Source organism: Gorilla gorilla, chromosome 18 (assembly GCF_029281585.2).
Source record: "Gorilla gorilla gorilla isolate KB3781 chromosome 18, NHGRI_mGorGor1-v2.1_pri, whole genome shotgun sequence".
Taxonomy (NCBI): Eukaryota; Metazoa; Chordata; class Mammalia; order Primates; family Hominidae; genus Gorilla; species Gorilla gorilla.
In genome coordinates this window covers 75,549,499-75,568,869 of record NC_073242.2, presented here as the reverse complement: position 1 = coordinate 75,568,869, position 19,371 = coordinate 75,549,499, and the positions used below count along the sequence as shown (strand labels likewise).

Here is a 19,371-nt window from a genome sequence, read left to right as displayed (position 1 = left end):
TGCATTTTAACTTGATGTGATCCCATTTGTCTATTTTTGCTTTTGTTGCCTGTGCTTGTAGGATATTACTCAAAAAATTGTTGCCCACAATGATGTCCTGGAGAGTTTCCCCAATGTTTTCTTCTAGTAGTTTTATAGCTCGAGCACTTAGTTTTAAGTCTTTAATCTATTTTGATATGCTTTTTGTATATGGTGAGGGATAGAGGTCTAGTTTCATTTTTCTGTATGTGGATATCCAGTTTTCCCAGCACCATTTATTGAAGAGCCTATCTTTTTCCCTAGTGTGTATGTTCTTCTTCCCCAGTGTATGAACTCAAACATGAGTTCACTGTAGGTATGTGGATTTGTTTCTGGCTTCTTTATTCTGTTGTGTTAGTCTATATGTCTGTTTTTATGCCAGTACTGTACTGTTTTGGTTACTATAGCTCTGCGGTATAATTTGGAGTCAGGTAATGTGATTCCTCCAGTTTCTTCCTTTTTGCTCTAGATAGCTTTGGCAGTCCTGGGTCTTTTGTGGTTCCATATACATTTTAGGACAGTTTTTTTCTATTGCTATGAGGAATGTCATTGGTATTTTGATAGGGATTGCATTGAATCTGTAGATTGCTTTGGGTAGTATGAACATTTTAAAAATACTGATTCTTCCAGTTTATGAAAATGAAATATCTTTTCATTATTTGGTGTCCTGTTCATTTTCTTTCACCAAAGACTTACAGTTTTCATTGTAGAGATCTTGCACTTCTTTGACTATGTTAATTTTTAGGTATTTAATTTTATTTTTAGCTCTTGTAAATGAGATAGATTACTTCCTTGATTTTATTTTCAGATTGTTCACTTTTGGCATCTAAAAATGCTACTGATTTTTGTATGTTGACTTTGCATCCTGCCACTTTATTGAATTTATCAGTTCTAATAGTTTTTTAATGAAGTGTTTAGGTTTTCCAAACATAAGATTATATTATTATATCATTTGACTTCTTCCTTTCCTATTTAGATGTTCTTCATTTCTATCTTTTGTCTAGTTGCTCTAGCTAGAACTTCCAGTACTATGTTGAATAACATTGGTGACAGTGGGCATTCTTGTCATGTTCCAGATCTTAGAGGAAAGACTTTCAGGATTTCCCCATTATGATACTAGCTATGGGTCTGTTGTATATGACTTTTGTTGTGTTGAGGTATGTTCTTTCTATACCCAGTTTTTTGAGGGTTTTTATTATAAGGGGATATTGCATTTTTACCCAATGCTTTTTTTTGTATCAGTTGAAATGATCATATGATTGTTATTCTTCATTCTATTGATATGCTATATCACATTGATTGATTTGCATATATTGAATCATCTTTTCATTCCTGAGATATATTTTACATGGTTATGAAGAATAATTTTTGAAATGTGTTGTTGAATTTGTTTTGCTAGTATTGGTTGAGGATTTTTTGCATCAATGTTTATCAGAGATATTGATGTGTAGTTTTCTTTTTTTGATGTGTCTTTGTCTCATTTTGGTATCAGGGTAATACTGGCATTGTATAATCAGTTTGGAATTATTCCCTTCTCTTCTGCCTTTCAGAATAGTTTGAGTAGCATTGGTATTACTTCTTCTTCAAATATTTGGTAAAATTTAGCAGTGAAGCCATCAGGTCCTAGGCTTTGCTGGGAGACTTCGCTGGGTCCCCTAAACATTGCTGGCTTCAATCTCATTATTTATTCTTAGTCTGTTCAGGTTTTGGATTTATTCATGGTTTAATCTCAGTGGGTCATGTGTGTCTAGGGATTTAATCATTTATTATAGGTTTTCCAATTTATCGGCGTATAGTTTTTCACAGTAGCCTCTAACAATCTTTGAATTTCTACAGAATCAGTTGTAATGACTGCTTTTCCTTTATTTTTTTTTTAATTTTACTTTAAGTTCTGGGATATATGTGGAGAATGTGCAGGTTTGTTACATAGGTAAATGTGTGACACAGTGGCTTGCTGCACCTATCAAGCTGTCACCTAAGTATTAAGCCCTGCATGCATTAGCCATTTGTCCTGATGCACTCCCTCCCATCCTCCCGCTGAGAGGCCCCAGTGTGTGTTATTCCCCTCCCTGTGTCCATGTGTTCTCATTGTTTAACTCCCACTTATGAGTGAGAACATGAGATATCTGGTTTTCTGTGTCTGTGTTAGTTTGCTGAGGATGATGGCTTCCAGCTTCATCCATGTCCCTGCAAAGGACACGATCTCATTCCTTTTTCTGGCTGCATAATATTTCATGGCATATATATACAACATTTTCTTTATCCAGTCTATCATTGATGGGCATTTGGGTAGGTTTCATGTCTTTGCTATTGTGAATAATGCTGCAATAAACATAAATGTGCGTGTAGCTCTATAAAGGAATGATTTATATTCCTTTGAGTATATACCCAGTAATGGGATTGCTGGGTCAAGTGGTATTTCTGGTTCTCTAGATCCTTGAGGAATTGCCACACTGTCTTCCACAAGGGCTGAACTAATTTACATTCCTACCAACAGTGTAAAAGTGTTCCTATTTCTCCACAGCCTTGCCAGCATCTGTTGTTTCTTGACTTTTTAATAATCGCCATTCTGACTGGCATGAGATGGTATCTCATTGTGGTTTTGATTTGCATTTCTCTAATGATCAGTGATGTTGAGCTTTTGTTTCATATGTTTGTTGGCTGCATAAATGTCTTCTTTTGAGAAGTGTGTGTTCATGTTCTTTGCCTACTTTTTGATGGGGTTGTTTTTTTTCTTGTAAGTTTGTTTAAGTTCCTTGTAAATTCTGGATATTAGACCTTTGTCAGATGGGTAGATTGCAAAAATTTTCTCCCATTCTGTAGGTTGCCTGTTCACTCTGATGATAGTTTCTTTTGCTGTGCAGAAGCTCTTTAGTTTAATTAGATCCCATTTGTCAATTTTAGCTTTTGTTGCAATTGCTTTTGGTGATTTCGTCATAAAATTCTTGCCCATACCTACTTTCTGAATGGTATTGCCTGGGTTTTCTTCTAGGGTTTTTATGGTTTTGGGTTTTACATTTAAGTGTTTAATCCATCTTCAGTTGACTTTTGTATAAGGTAAGGAAAGGGGTCCAGTTTCAGTTTTATGCATATGGTTAGCCAGTTTTCCTAGCACCTTTTATTAAATAGGAAATCCTTTCCCGATTGCTTGTTTTTGAATGACTGTTTTTTCATCTCTGATTTTATTTATTTGGGTCTTCTCTCTTTTTTCTTAGTCTGACTAAAGGTTTGTCAATTTTATGTAACTTTTCAAAAAATCAAGTTTTTGTTATGTTGATTTTTGTATTGTTTTGTTTGCTTTAATTTCATTTATTTCTGTTTTGATCTTTGTTATTTCTTTTCTTCTGCTACCTTTGGGTTTGGTTTGATCTTGCTTTTCTAATTCTTTAAGATGCAACGTTAGGTTGTTTACTTAATGTTTTGTCTCCTTTTTGATGCAGCCACTCATAGCTGTACTCATCTCTGTTAGCACTGCTTTCACAGTATCATATAGGTTTTGGTTCTTGTTCCATTATTAATAAAAAGTTTCAATTTATTTTCTCAATCTCTTCATTGACTCACAGGTTATTCAGCAGCATGTTATTTAATTTCCATGTGCTTGTGTAGTTTCCAAAATTCCTCTTGTTATTGATTTTTAGTTTGAGTCCATTGTGGTCCCACAAGATACTTGATAGTTTCTATTTTTTGAGGGTTTTAAGACTTGTTTTTTGGCCTAACATATGGCCTGTTCTTGAGAATGATCCACGTACTGAGAAGAAGAATGTGTATTTTGCAGCCGTTGGATGAAATGTTCTGTAAACATTTATTTGGTCCATTTGGCCTATAGGGCAGATTAAGTCTGATGTTTCTTTGTTGATTTTCTATCTGGATGATCTGTGAAATTCTGAAAGTGGGGTATTGAAGCCTTCAGCTAATATTGTATTGAGGGTGTGTTCTCTCTCTCTCTTTAGCTCTAGTAACATTTGCTTTATTTATCTAAGTTTTCCAGTGTTGGGTGCATATATATTTAAAATTGTTATATCCTTTTGCTAAAATGACCCCTTTATCATGATACAGTTCCCTTTTTTGTCTCTTGCGGTTTTTTTCTTGAAGTCTATTTTGTCTGATATAAGTATATAGCTACTGATTCTCTTTTTTAGTTTTCATTGGCAGGGAATATCATATGTCATGTTTTTATTTTCAGTCTATGTGTAGGCAAAAGATCATTGGGTCTTGTTTATTTTTAATTCATTCATTCTATTTATGTATTTTGATTGGAGAGTTTAGTTATTTATATTCAATGTTGTTATTGATAAGTGAGGACTTACACCTGTTAGTTTGTAGTTTATTTTCTAATCATTCTGTAGTCTTCTTTTCCTTCTTGTCTTCCTTTTAGTAAAGGTGATTTTCTCTGTTGGCATGTTTTAATTTCCTGCGTGTGTGTGTGTGTATCCATTGTATGTTTTTAGATTTAAGGTTACTATGAGGATTTCAAATCTACTTAAGATAGGAGTAGTTTACACACCATAATTAAAGTGTTGTAATATTCTATGTTTGTCTGTGTACTTACTATTATCAGTGAGTTTTGTAAGATTCATTGATTTCAGGTTGTTTCTTATTGCTCATTAACATTCTTTTGTTTCAGATTGAAGAACTCTCTTTAGCATTCCTTGTGGGACAGGTCTGGTATTGATTAAATTTCTCAGCCTTTGTTTGTCTGGGAAAATCTTTATTTCTCCTTCATATTTAAAAGACATTTGTACTGGATATACTATTCTAAGATAAAAGTGTTTTTCCTTCAGCACCTTAAATATGTGTCATAATATGTCATGCCACTCTCTCCTGGCCTGTAAGCTTTCCACCAAAAAGTCTACTTCCAGTTGTATTGCAGCTCCATCGTATGTTATTTGTTTCTCTTTGCTTGATGCAGGGATAAATGACACTTTCTTTATTTTTGATCATTGTAAGTTTGATTATTAAGTTCCTTGAGGTAGCCTTCTTTGGGTTAAATCTGCTTGGTTTTCTCTAACCTTCTTGGACTTGAATATTGATATATTTCTTGAGGTTTAGGAAGAACTTTGTATTTCTTTGAATAAACTTTCTTCTGCCATCTATCTCACTTCCTCCTCTCTAAGGCCATTAACTCTTGGAATTGTTTTATTAGGCTATTTTCTAGATCTTGTAGGCATGCTTCATTCTTTTCTATACCTTTTTCTTTTGTATCTTCTAACTGTGTTTTCTCAAGTAGCCTATCTTCAGGCTCACTGATTCTGTCTTCTACTTGATCAGTTCTGCTATTAAGGGACTCATGCATCCTTCAGTACATCAATTGCATTTTTCACCTTCAGAATTTCTTCTTGATTCTTTTTAATTATTTCAATCTCTTTGCTAAATTTATCTGATAGAGTTCTGGAATTTTTTTCTTTGTCTTATCTCGAATGTTTTTGAGTTTCCTCAACACAGCTGTTTTGACCTGTCTGAAAGGTCATATATCTCTGTCTCTCTAGAGTTGGCCCCTGGTGCCTTATTTAGTTCACTTGGTGAGGTCATGTTTTCCTGGATGGTCTTTATGTTTGTGGATGATTGTCTGTGTCTGGGCATTGAAGAACTTTGTGTTTATTGTAATCTTCACAGTCTGGACTTGTTTGTACTCATCCTTCTTGGGAAGGCTTTCCAGGTACTCAAAGGGACTTGGGTATAGTGTCTATGCTTTTGGTCACTGCACCTATATCTGCATTAGGGGTCAGGGACCCTAAGCCCAGTAATTCTGTCATGTTTGCAGCCTCATAGAGACATGCTTTTGGTGGTTGTTCAATAAGAGCTGGAAGAAGTCTCTGAATTACCAGACATAAACTCTCGTTCTCTTCCCTTACTATCTCCTAAACAAATGGAGTCTGTCTCTGTGCTGCCTGGGGCTGGGGGAGGATTTATATAAGCACCTCTGTGTCCACCACCACTGGGATTTCACTGCATCAGACTGCTCAAGCCTGTAGGGCTCCACAATCAGCTGGTGGTGAAGTCAGCCAGTCTTATGTCCTTCCATTCAGGGCAGTGAGAGTCCCTTCAGGCCCCAGGTGGGGCCACAGATACTGTCCGGGAGCTAGGGCCTGAAGTTGGAAACCTTAGAAGTCTACCTGGTGCTGTCTTCTACTGCAGTTAAGCTGGCACTGAAACCACAAGACAAAGTCCTTTCCACTCTTCCCTCCCGTTTCCCCAGGCAGAGGATTCTCTTCCCATGTCCACCACCACCACAGACCTAGGAGGAGTCCTGCCGGGGTACCACCAATGTTCACTTAAGGCCCCAGGGCTCACATTTTAAAATTTTATTTTCTTTGTGATGGTTTTCTTTAGTTATGTTTGGTAGATACATTTGTGAGTGAATGTTTGACATGTGTGTTTATCTTCAACCTGGTGACATCTAGTGTCTCCCCAGGTGGTTTCTTGAAGTTTTAAGACTTAGGAGTATTTATTAAAGAAGTAAATATCCTGCTAAAGATTAAGCTTCCTTTAAATTCACAACTTATAAAATAAAATGAAATATTAGTTTTAATCTGTTTTCATAAAGCCTATAGTTTAATCTAACTGTTGTGAGTAGTTCATTTTAACTAAATGTATAATTTTTTCAGCAGAACAAGTGTTAGCAGTGATATCAGAGGAAGAGCAAGAAAGACTTGAAGAAAGTGAAAACAATGAGCTACAAGTATACAACAATTTCATTTAAATTTTTTGTTGACTATTATGTTCTTTGCTTTAATAATGTAGGGTAGTCCAAATGAAATTACCTTTCAGATTAGCCTTTGATAACAATAGATTCTAATTTACTATTTAGTATTGAATTTTAAATACATTTTAACTAGCTATAAAACTTAAAAGATTTTAAAAATCTATAGTAACTTATAGCTCATCTTTACCCTTGGAATAGAGAGAACACATTTTCAAAATTTTCTTTACTCTTTCATCTTTATTAACATGTTTGCATGATGAAGAAAGTAACATGAATTATTAAATCATATTATTGAGCAACAGAAGTTATGAACAATTTAAGGGTGATGGCCATTGAGTTGGATTCATGTTAAAGGAGTCATGATGGCCAGTGGTTCAAAATGTGCAGTTTTATATTGCCAGTCACTAATGCAAGGTTAAAGATGTATTCTGCCTCACAGTCTCTCATTGACTTCAGGTCATGTTTAGGAAGAAACCTGGGTCATAAAATCAACCTAACTGTTTATTAAGAGAACCATACTCTGCAGAATGGGACCTTTGGTATTAGGATATGAACAATAACTTTCTAACTTATTTCAATGTAGGAAGTCAGTAAATAGTATAAAATTTTTAATCCATCATCATTGGTGGATATTAGAATATATTAGAACTGGACTTAAGCAGACTTAACTGGATACATCAGAGTGTCATATTACAGAATATAATTTGAATTATAATTTGAGAATTTGCTTTTCTTTCTGATTTGTATCGATTTTGGCTTCTAACAAAGTTTGCCTACAGTCCAGTTAGTAATCTTAGAAAAAGTACTTAAATGCACCGCATGTGCTCACTAATTAGTGTATGCTGAGGTAAAATCTTTTCAAGTGAGGACACTTTTGTAACACTACTAACCATCTGCTAATTCATGTTTTGGTAGATATAACACAAAATGAATTTAGTCCAAACAACAGTGCCAAAGTTAAGTTTGCTGGTTTGTTTTTTTCTTGCAGTTTTAGCTAAGGCAAATTACTTTTTACTTCTCCCTGTGATTTGGGAGAAGCTAAACATACATTAAGAAGTTTAACAATTAAATTTCAATTTTAATTAAATTTTTTTCTTTATACTTTATTGAGAATAAAGTTATTTTAAAAACATGCTCCCTGCTGGGCACAGTGGCTAATGCCTGTAATCTTAGTATTTTGGGAGGCTGAGGTGGGAGGATTGCTTCAGCCCAGGAGTTCAAGACCAGCCTAGGCAGCATGGTGACTCCCCATCTCTACAAAATTTTTTTAAAAAATTAGCTAAGCATGGTAGTGTGTGCATGTGTTTCTAGCTATATGGGAGGCTGAGATGAGAGGATCACTTGAGCCCAGGAGGTTGAGGCTGCAATGAGCCACGTTTGCACCACTGCACTCCTAACTTATGCAACAGAGTGAGACCATGACAATTAATTGTTTGAAAATGAATATGTATAGCAGATGGTGTTGGTAACTGGTGCACCTGGGGGAATTTTTTCAAAATTGTTCTGAGTCTATTTTGTCTGTGTTTAAATGTTGGAAGGTTTTGTTTTTTTTTTACAGTTCAAAATGCATTTCATTTTTATTTACAACCAATTTTTACAATTCATTTTTGCTTTGTGCTATTAATAATAATGAAATGTTAGAAACAATAGCATGCCCAATAGTAGGCAACTAAGTAAATGATAGTCCGATAAAATAGAGTATATGAGCGAAATTGTATGTAATCATTAATTATGACCTTGGAGAAATTACCCATTGCCTTAGAAAGATATTCATGAAAATAAACCAGATTATATGTATGATAAAAAAAGAATAAAAACAAAAACATGCACTCTGACAAAGATAACTTCTGAGAAACAAAACAAGCAAATTAATCTTCCCCTTTTGCATCTGCCAAAAATATCTCAAGAACAAGAATAAAATAAGGATTGGATAGAGAGGATATGCCTGTATATTCAGGACTGTTTTGTGTAAGTCTGAGGAAATGTGTATTAAATGAGGCAAATTAGAGTGGGAAAATAAATTAAAACTTCTCACAAATGAGTTAAATCAGAGGTTTGGTGAAATCTGTGAAAAATACAAATTACTGCTTTTTCTGAAGCCACTCCATGATAGCTCAAAAGGAGAAACAAACATAAAGGAAATTCCTTCTAATTTGACAAATAATATACTTGTGAGGGAAAAAGATGCATCTGGAGTGTCTGTCTTTGTAGCCTTCCAGGCATTTTGTTGAACACATGGAACCCAGTCTCAAAAATGTGTGTATATCTCATTCAAAAGGAGAAACAAACATAAAGGAAATTCCTTCTAATTTGACAAATAATATACTTGTGAGGGAAAAAGATGCATCTGGAGTGTCTGTCTTTGTAGCCTTCCAGGCATTTTGTTGAACACATGGAACCCAGTCTCAAAAATGTGTGTATATCTCATTCATGTTCTGGGTTTTTGGTACATGTTTGCCAGCATCTTCTAAGCTTTATTTAAATGAAAATAAATTAGACTGTGAAAATAACAAACCAGATAATGAACATGTTTTTAACATAGATGAGGAGAATTTTTATAATGATAGAGACTCTAAGAAAGCAAGGAACCGTGAGCCGAGATCGTGCCATTGCACTCCAGCCTGGGCAACAGAGCGAGACTCCTTCTCAAAAAAAAAAAAAAAAAAAAGAAAAAAAAGAAAGCAAGGGACCCAGAAGTTGTTACAATGGAAATGAAAGAAAGTCAAGAGTTTGATATGCAAATGACAAAAAAAATGACCAAAATACCATGAGGCACCAAATTAGACATCAGGCATATGCCTCTACCTAGTGATCCAAAGGGTTTTTTAGATTCATGGGGTACCCCCTCCAGAGAGATAAAACATGATTCAAATTAAAGGAGTGACCTGAGTCACACCACTGCACTCCAGCCTGGGCGACAGAGCGACACTCCATCTCAAAAAAAAAAAAAAAAAAAAAAAAAAGAGCCACAGTATTTCTGCAGATATAGACACTTAGAAGAAAATAAAAACAATACAGGACTTGTTCCAGAAACCATTCTGTGACAGTCTCAGTGCTAGCAACTATAAAATCATGGTGCCTGAATTAGAAAATGTGAGTTCTTTACCACTACATCATGACAGAACATCAAAAATATATCTACAAGGAAAATGACAGCAAGATATGCAAAGGTTTAAGAATGAAGTAGACATATTACAAGTAGAGTTCCTGGAGGTTTACTTGTTGCTACTCTTTGTTTTTTCTCTTTATCAATTATCTGATCCATTCTGAGTTACTACTGATGAGAAACTCATGTGTAAAATAGGGTTATCTAAATCTGTAACTGTACATAGAAATAGATTATTTCTGCTATCTAAATGATAGAAGTTCAGAAAAACTTTCTCTAATCTTTGTACCTTGATCAAGCAAAGTCTGTTAAGTTTTCCAAGTGGTATAAGAAATCATAAACTAATTTATCCGTATGCCTATGTCCTTCAGAACCAGGATAAGCATAAAGAAAATTGCTTAAAATTATAGCCCTAGGGTTGTCCCTTCTATTTACATAAAGATGAGATGTGTTTAGCAATAAAATGGGAATACAATGGGAAGGAAGAAATAACTGAAAAGAGAGATAAAAATGTATTAGTCTTGAGAGTTGTAAGAAATATTCCTGGCTAATGAAACTGTTTCTTGTGCTTTCATGTTTTGTAGTGTATCTGTTTAACTGCAACTCTTGCAACATATAATTATATTATAAGCATTTTAAATATTTTTGAGAAGTATATATACTTTCACATATTTTTAATAACTCTCAAATGTTTCTGTTGAGTCAGACCTCTACATTCTATTGTTTGATAGAGTATGGTGTGTTATGGCATATATGATATTTTAATATAAGTAGCATAAATCCTCAGCCAAAAATTTAGTATATGACTTGAAAGTAGAAAGCTGACTTCTAGACAGATAAAAAAGAAAGATAAAAGGCAGTGGGGAGAAGAATAGCTTAGTGCACAAAGGGTGAAGCTTCCTTTCTGTTCCTGAAGCCCCACAATGTCGCATCCTCTAAATCTGGCTGTTTAAAATCCAAGTTGTAAAGAAGGAAGAAGACAATTTTTGTCTTTGTCTTTTATGAGGTGGTGGTGGTGGTTCTGGCCTTTGGCCCACTGAATAAAATGATGTTCTCTTAATTTAATGCCATTTGTCTGCAATGGTCAAGTAGTGATATTCATATTGCCCTCATGAAAAGCAGAAGCATTTGATACTTTCCATAGGAATTAATGATCTTTCTATAATGCCAAAACCCTTGCTACTAACAAAACATGTTCTAGTTGTTGAAAGTTATTTAATCTTATTTTTATATTAATGGAGGGGTTAGTTTATTACTTCCACTGATTGGTAAGAAGAAAATGTATAGGCAGTTCAGAGACCATATTTTGGATGTTCTTCTTTTTACTTTTGAGAAGATTAACAGTCTGCTCCAATAGTGTCTAATTTGAGTACAAAGAGTTTGAACACAATGGTATGCCACAATATAAACTAGTGATAATTTGCTAATATGTATTTCATTCCTAGTAAAATAGTTCAGTATATTTCCCCCATTTCACATTTATTACTCTTTCAAACATTATAAAGAGAAAAGAGAAGTTATTGCAATGGCAAATGATTTTATGACTCTCTAAGCAAAGCTCTATAATTTTATTTACTATTGGTGTTTTGAAATAAAAAAGCTTCTTTTTGTATTTATTTATACTAAAGAAATAAATGTGATTTGGTGGAGGTGCACTAGAAGTAGAGTTAGAAAACCTAGGGAAAATTCTGCAGCTTGCTTATTTTTTGACCACTCCTTTGCAGAATTGTGATAATTGAGTTCAGTGACATATGTAGAAGTGCTTAGTGAAATGCTTATATTTAGCATTTATGCATGTATGTCATTCTTAGAACTGACTATAAAAATGGTACAAAAATACTGTATCTGTAGAATATTCTCAGGAAAAAGGAGCTTAAAGGACATTGGGAAATTTCATCTGTCCAAATATATGCAGAGCTAAGGCTCTTAGTATATGGTGGTATATAGGTTAGATATCAGAGTGTAAACCCAATATTTAATGTAGTAATTTTTTTTAATCTTTTATTTTATGCCTTTGGGTTTGTTGTTGTTCTGAGAAAGGTTTTTCCATTTCTGGGAACCTTACACATTCTCTAGTGGTTTCTCTTTTACTTTTATGGATTCATTGTCTTTAAATAAATCTTTGACCTTTGGAGAATTTATGCTCTATGAGGTTTGAAGTTTTAATTTAACTTTTTTTTCCCAGTTAGATATTCATGGCAATGCTTTCATTGTATAAATGTGCAGGATATTCTTTAATTTTAGAGAAAGTAATGAAATGTCATTGTATTGAATGTTAGCTAAAAGTTTCCTTTGTTTATTTAGATTTCTCATGGGCATAAGAAAGAAAAAGATCTGTTGCATAAAAATTGCATGTTGCAGGAAGAAATTGCAAGGCTAAGACTGGAAATAGATGCACTGAAAAATTGGAACCAGCAAAAGGAAAAGAATTTTCTTGAGGACATTAAAATTGCGAAAGAAAAGAATGATTTCCTTCAAAATGCTTTGATGCTGAAAGAGGAAACATTTGCAACAATGATATTCCAGGACAGTATACAGCCTGAAGTTTTGAAAGCTGAGAATAAAATGCCCAGTTTTAAATTGAAGGATAAAAGCCAAAACCAGGAGAGACTGGAAAGAGAAATTGAGTCATATCGTTGTAGACTGGCTGCTGCTCTACAAGACCGTGATCAAAGTCAGGCATCAAAAAGAGATGTAGAATGTGATTTCCAGAGAACAAGAGAAGAGTGGTTTCATTTAAAGGAAAAAATGAATTTTGATATGAGTAACCTAAAAGATAAGAATGAGCTGCTTTCTGAAACACTTTCTAATGCTGAAAATAAAATCAGAAGCCTCAAAATGAAGTGGCGCCAGACAAAAGATGCTCTAAGGGAAAAGACATTGGTTTTAGAAGATGTCCAAAGAGACCTAACCCAATCACAATGTCGGAGGAAAGAAATTGAACAAATGTTTCAGAATGAAGAAGACAAAGTGAGTAAATACATTCAAAAGCAAGAATCTCTAGAGGAGAGATTATCTCAAATACAAAACGAAAATCTGTTACTTCGACAGCAACTGGATGAGGCTTACAAGAAAGCCGACAATCAAAAAGAGACAATAATTAATATCCAAGAGCAATTTAATGCTATTGTCAAAAATCAAGCTCAGAGTGAAGAGCAAAGTCTACTACTAGATCAGAAAAACAACAACTTGATCAATAAATGCAATTTCATAAAAAAAAGATCATACAAATATGAAAAAGAGAAAGCAGAAAGAAATGTAAGTATTGAGAAAGAAAATATTTTTCAAACTTCTTGAAAGAAAATGTAAAGTAATATTTGGTTTTTGCTAAATGATGAGTCTCATTGAATATAAAAATATATGTATTATAAACATATTTGCTTTATCAGCCTAGAAACATGCCAGCAAAAAAAGTTAGACTGGAAAGATGCTTTACTTTGAGTAAAGAAACAGTGTCACCTATGAAACATTGAGAGGTTAAGTTACAAGTTGTTAATAGATAGAGACTAATATCAATAATGTAGTCTTACACTGCTGAAATAATACCTTTTTTTAAAATTTGAGACAGAGTCTCATTCTGTTGCCCAGGCTGGAGTGCCGTGGCACGATCTTTGCTCACTGGAACCTCCGCTTCCTGGGTTCAAGCGATTCTCCTGCCTCAGCCTAACGAGTAGCTGGGATTACAGGCACGCGCCACCACACCCGGCTAATTTTTCTATTTTTAGTAGAAACGGGGTTTTGCCATGTTGGCCAGGCTGGTCTCGAACTCCTGACCTCAGGTGATCCACCCACCTGGACCTCCCAAAGTGCTGGGATTACAGGCGTAAGCCACCACAACGGGCCTGAAATAATAATTTTAATGTCTTTATGTGGCCACATTTTGAGACCATGATGAAACAGATAAATGGAAATGCTCATACCTGAAATGAATATTTTGAAATTAAGATTCAATTTGGTGGGTGATTTCGGCAATTAGGTCCAGATTTCCCAGGTGAACTGAAGCGTACTGCTGTGTCCCATGACTTTCCCTCAGGAGCTTCTTACATATTGAAGTTGGTGTAATTTTATTTTTATTCATGTCAGTTTGACTTAAATCTGAAACTATTTCATTATCGTCATGACCTCTCAACTCTTTGACAGGATTCACTTTTAATTAAATATAATTTGGGATGGATGTGAGTATCAGTAAAACCATATTTGATTTACTCTTACCACTGGCATTTGTAATTTATTTCGAATGTTTTTACAGGTAATTTGTGCATAATTTTTATTTCAAGACTCAATGACTAATTTCATTTGGATATAACTTTGTCCAGTACAAAGATAATTGTAGCAATCTGAGATTTCTTTGTTTGGCATTGGGTCCCCATGTTCAAACTAACGAGGGGTGACAGGATTCACACATAGTGGGAATAGAGTGAGTAGGGGAGAGAGTGTAGGAGCTGAGATCAGGGAGGTGGAGGCAAGATTATCAAGGGCCTCAAAGGCCATCGAAATTTTAGTTTTATTTCGATACAGCAATCTATTGGAAGGATTTGAGCAGGCAATTGAATAAATGAGGAATTGTGAAGTTGATTTGAACTTCTAATAAAGAAGAGAGAAAACATTTCAGAGTATAGAATTTACCACCACTAGTCTCACTCACATACCCATTTCTTTCTGAGACTTCAGTAGATGATTAAGCATTGCAAACTTAGGTGATGAATGTATAATGGGCTGTATCTGTTGTCTAAGTTACAGAATACTGATTTGGCGGGAAAATAACACCTTTTCTGTCCTTAACTGAATTCAGTATTGAACAGGAATGTTCATTACACATGCGGAAAAGTAGGTGAATCAATGTATGTGTTAATATTTTTCAAAGTATTTATGTTAAAGTTAAATTCTATGACCATCATTTAATAACAAGGTGACATAAAATCAATAACAAAAATATCTTTACAGGAAATTATGAGACAACTTCAACAAGAACTGGCTGATACTGTAAAAAAACAACCTATATCAGAGCCTCCACTAGAGGCTACACCATGTTATGTTAATTTAGATGAAACACAGGCCTCAAAGAGGAAATCAGGTCAAATCAGAAGTCAAGTATGTATAAAATGTAACATGTCAACAGTTAGTCTATAGCTGGTTAAATAATATGAAGTGTTTTAGTATACTAATTTCAGTGAACAGCTTTCTTTTTTGTTTTCATTATAATTAATTTTATTACAATTTTATTATCATTATAATGTACTTATTTCTTAACCTCTTGACTTTTATTCTGTCATTTTTTCCTCTTAAGTATGTACATATTTTTCTTATAATATTTACCTTCAGGAAAAGTTGAGAATTAGACATCATTTCTCACAAAAGTTGAGAGACTTTTTTTCTGTGAAACAGTAATTTTTAGTGATTTTTCTCTATTGCCATGATGAGGCACACGAGATTAAATCAGAGGATAATGTTTATTTCAGAAAATTGTCTTATTTCTTATCTTTACTTTTGTGAATGGGTACAGAATCTCTGTATATTTATTTAATGTATTTCAGGATAACATGTACAGGAAAGACTGTTATACTGGTCTTCAAAATACAAATGTTTTAGATTAGTTTACAAACTACTTGAAATGTTAGGCATTTCCTTCCTATTTTGTTTCTTTTAAATATATTGTAAAACAGAAATATTCAGATCATGTATAGTATATAATCCAAAGTAGAGAAGTAGGAAATTTATCAAAATCCTGCCATTTGATTTTTAAAAACAACTTTATTAAGATACAATTCACCTACCATACAGTTCATCTGTGTAAAGTGTACAATTCACAGTTTCTTAGTATATTCACACAGTTGTGTAACCATTGCCACCATCAATTTTAGAACATTTTTATGACCCTGAAAAGAAACTCTGCATCCCTGAGCTATCATTGACCAGTTTCCCCCTTTTTACTTAGCTCCAGGGAACCACCAGTCTCCTTTGATTGTATAGATTTGTCCATTCTGGATGTTTTCTATCAGTGGAAGCACACAATATGTGGTCTTTTGTGACTTTTTTTTTTCACTTAGCATAACATTTTAAGGGTTTTCTGTGTGGTAGCAGGTATCAGTACTTAATTTCTTCTAATTGCTGAGTAATATTCCATTGTGTGAATATACCAATCATTTTATTTATCCATTCATCAATTGTTGGACCATCGGTTTCCAGTTTGGACTGTTATTAACAAAGCTGCCGTGAACTTTTATGTAAAAGTGCTTGTGTTTGCATATGTTTTCATTTCTGTTGGGGTTATACTTATGAGTGGAATTGCTGGGTCATGTGTTAACTCTTTGAGGAGCTGCCAGTCTGTTTTCCAAAGTGGCTGCACCATTCTACATTCTTCTCAGCATCGTGAGGGTGTTCTAATGTCTTCATACCCTTGCCAAAATTTTCCATATTTTTGATTGAGAAAAGATTTCATTCTAGTAGTGCTATGTGGTACTTCATTGTGGTTTTGATTTGCATTCTTCTAATGACTAATGACTTTAAGCATCTTTTTATGTGCTTATGAACCGTTTGTATATCTTCTTTGGAGAAATATCTATTCAAATCCTTTGCCCATTTTTAAATTGGTTTTTTATTTCTAAATTTTAAGAGTTGTTTTTATATCCTAGGTGTAAGTCCCTTATCAGATGAATGATTTTCAAATATTTATTTCTACTCAATGGCCTTCCTCTTTGCTTTCCTGATGGTTCCTGTTCAAGTTCCAAATTTTGATGAAGTCCAGTTAATCTATTTTTCCTTTTGGTGTTATGTCTAAGAAACCACTGGCAAATGCAGTCACAAAGATTTATGCCTGTGTCTTCACCTAAGAATTTTATAGTTTTAGCTCTCACATTTAGCTGTTCTATTTTGAATAAATGTTTAGATATGGCATTTGGTGAGATGATACCATTTGTTGAAAATACTATTCTTTTCTCATTTGCTTTTTAACTCTTGTTGGAAATCAATTGAACACAAACATACAGATTTAATTTTGGATTCTCAATTCCAATATGCTGGTCTATGTCTATCCTTGTGCACTAACATGTCTTGCTCAATTTTTATGATATGGAGAAGCATTTTGTTACAAAATACAGATGAGATGGTCTCACCTTCTTCATACAAACAGGCTCAAAGTAAGGTAAAGGGGAAATTGTACTTAATTTCTTTTTTTTATTTTTATTTTTTATCTTATTATTATTATACTTTAAGTTTTAGGGTACATGTGCACAACATGCAGGTTTGTTACATATGTATACATGTGCCATGTTGGTGTGCTGCACCCATTAACTTGTCATTTAGCATTAGTATATCCCTAATGCTATCCCTCCCTACTCCTCCCACCCCACAACAGGCCCCAGTGTGGGATGTTCCTCTTCCTGTGTCCATGTGTTCTTCTTGTTCAATTCCCACCTATGAGTGAGAACATGCGGTGTTTGGTTTTTTGTCCTTGCCATAGTTTGCTGAGAATGATGGTTTCCAGCTTCATCCATGTCCCTACAAAGGACATGAACTCATCATTTTTTAAGGCTGCATAGTATTCCATGGTGTATATGTGCCACATTTTCTTAATCCAGTCTATCATTTTTGGACATTTGGGTTGGTTCCAAGTCTTTGCTATTGTGAATAGTGCCGCAATTAACATATGTGTGCATGTGTCTTTATAGCAGCATGATGTATAATCTTTTGGGTATATACCCAGTAATGGGATGGCTGGGTCAAATGGTATTTCTAGTTCTAGATCCCTGAGGAATCACCACACTGACTTCCACAATGGTTGAACTAGTTTACAGTCCCACCAACAGTGTAAAAGTGTTCCTATTTCTCCACATCCTCTCCAGCATCTGTTGTTTCCTGACTTTTTAATGATCACCATTCTAACTGGTGTCAGATGGTATCTCATTGTGGTTTTGATTTGCATTTCTCTGATGGCCAGTGATGAGCATTTTTTCATGTGTTTTTTGGCTGCATAAATGTCTCCTTTTGAGAAGTGTCTGTTCATATCCTTTGCCCACTTTTTGATGGGGTTGTTTGTTTTTTTCTTGTAAATTTGTTTGAGTTCATTGTAGATTCTGGATATTAGCCCTTTGTCACATGAGTAGGTTGCAAAAATTTTCTCCCATTCTGTAGGTTGCCTGTTCACTCTGATGGTAGTTTCTTTTGCTGTGCAGAAGCTCTTTAGTTTAATTAGATCCCATTTGTCAATTTTGTCTTTTGTTGCCATTGCTTTTGGTGCTTTAGACTTGAAGTGCTTGCCCATGCCTATGTCCTGAATGGTATTGCCTAGGTTTTCTACTAAGGGTTTTTATGGTTTTAGGTCTAACATTTAAGTCTTTAATCCATCTTGAATTAATTTTTGTATAAGATGTAAGGAAGGGATCCAGTTTCAGCTTTCTACATATGGCCAGCCAGTTTTCCCAGCACCATTTATTAAATAGGGAATCCTTTCCCCATCTCTTGTTTTTGTCAGGTTTGTCAAAGATCAGATGGTTGTAGATATGTGGTATTATTTCTGAGGCCTCTGTTTTGTTCCATTGGTCTATATCTCTGTTTTGGTACCAGTACCATGCTGTTTTGGTTACTGTAGCCTTGTAGTATAGTTTGAAGTCAGGTAGCGTGATGCCTCCAGCTTTGTTCTTTTGGCTTAGGATTGTCTTGGCGATGTGGGCTCTTTTTTGGTTCCATATGAACTTTAAAGTAGTTTTTTTCCAATTCTGTGAAGAAAGTCATTGGTAGCTTGATGGGGATGGCATTGAATCTATAAATTACCTTGGGCAGTATGGCCATTTTCACAATATTGATTCTTCCTACCCATGAGCATGGAATGTTCTTCCATTTGTTTGTATCCTCTTTTATTTCATTGAGCAGTGGTTTGTAGTTCTCCTTGAAGAGGTCCTTCATGTCCCTTGTAAGTTGGATTCCTAGGTATTTTATTCTCTTTGAAGCAATTGTGAATGGGAGTTCACTCATGATTTGGCTCTGTTTGTCTGTTATTGGTGTATAAGAATGCTTGTGATTTTTGCACATTGATTTTGTATACTGAGACTGCTGAAGTTGCTTATCAGCTTAAGGAGATTTTGGGCTGAGATGATGGGGGTTTTCTAGATATACCATCATGTCATCTGCAAACAGGGATAATTTGACTTCCTCTTTTCCTAACTGAATGCCCTTTATTTCCTTCTCCTGCCTGATTGCCCTGGCCAGAACTTCCAACATTATGTTGAATAGGAGTGGTGAGAGAGGGCATCCCTGTCTTGTGCCAGTTTTCAAAGGGAATGCTTCCAGTTTTTGTCCATTCAGTATGATATTGGCTGTGGGTTTGTCATAGGTAGCTCTTGTTATTTTGAGATATCTCCCATCAATACCTAATTTATTGAGAGTTTTTAGCATGAAGGGTTGTTGAATTTTGTCAAAGGCCTTTCCTGCATCTATTGAGATAATCATGTGGTTTTTGTCTTTGGTTCTGTTTATATGCTGGATTACGTTTATTGATTTTCATATGTTGAACCAGCCTTGCATCCCAGGGATGAAGCCCACTTGATCA

General features: G+C 34.7%; 1 protein-coding gene across 6 annotated transcripts in view; it reads left to right on the top strand.

Annotated features, from left to right (window-relative positions):
• LOC101140738 (ankyrin repeat domain-containing protein 26) overlaps positions 1-19,371 on the top strand; it is a 99,802-nt gene that overhangs the window by 56,155 nt on the left and 24,276 nt on the right. For 5 of the 6 annotated variants that reach the window (XR_002002978.4, XM_019011397.3, XM_019011402.4 and 2 more), the window contains exons 12-14: positions 6,624-6,697; positions 12,132-13,085; positions 14,772-14,918. Coding sequence is in view for 5 of the 6 variants with exons in the window: in XM_019011397.3 (XP_018866942.3) it covers positions 6,624-6,697; positions 12,132-13,085; positions 14,772-14,918 (1,175 nt within the window). In the remaining variant the exon portion in view is untranslated. The remainder of the gene's footprint in view (positions 1-6,623; positions 6,698-12,131; positions 13,086-14,771; positions 14,919-19,371) is intronic. The other variant, XM_019011400.4, reaches the window with a different exon arrangement.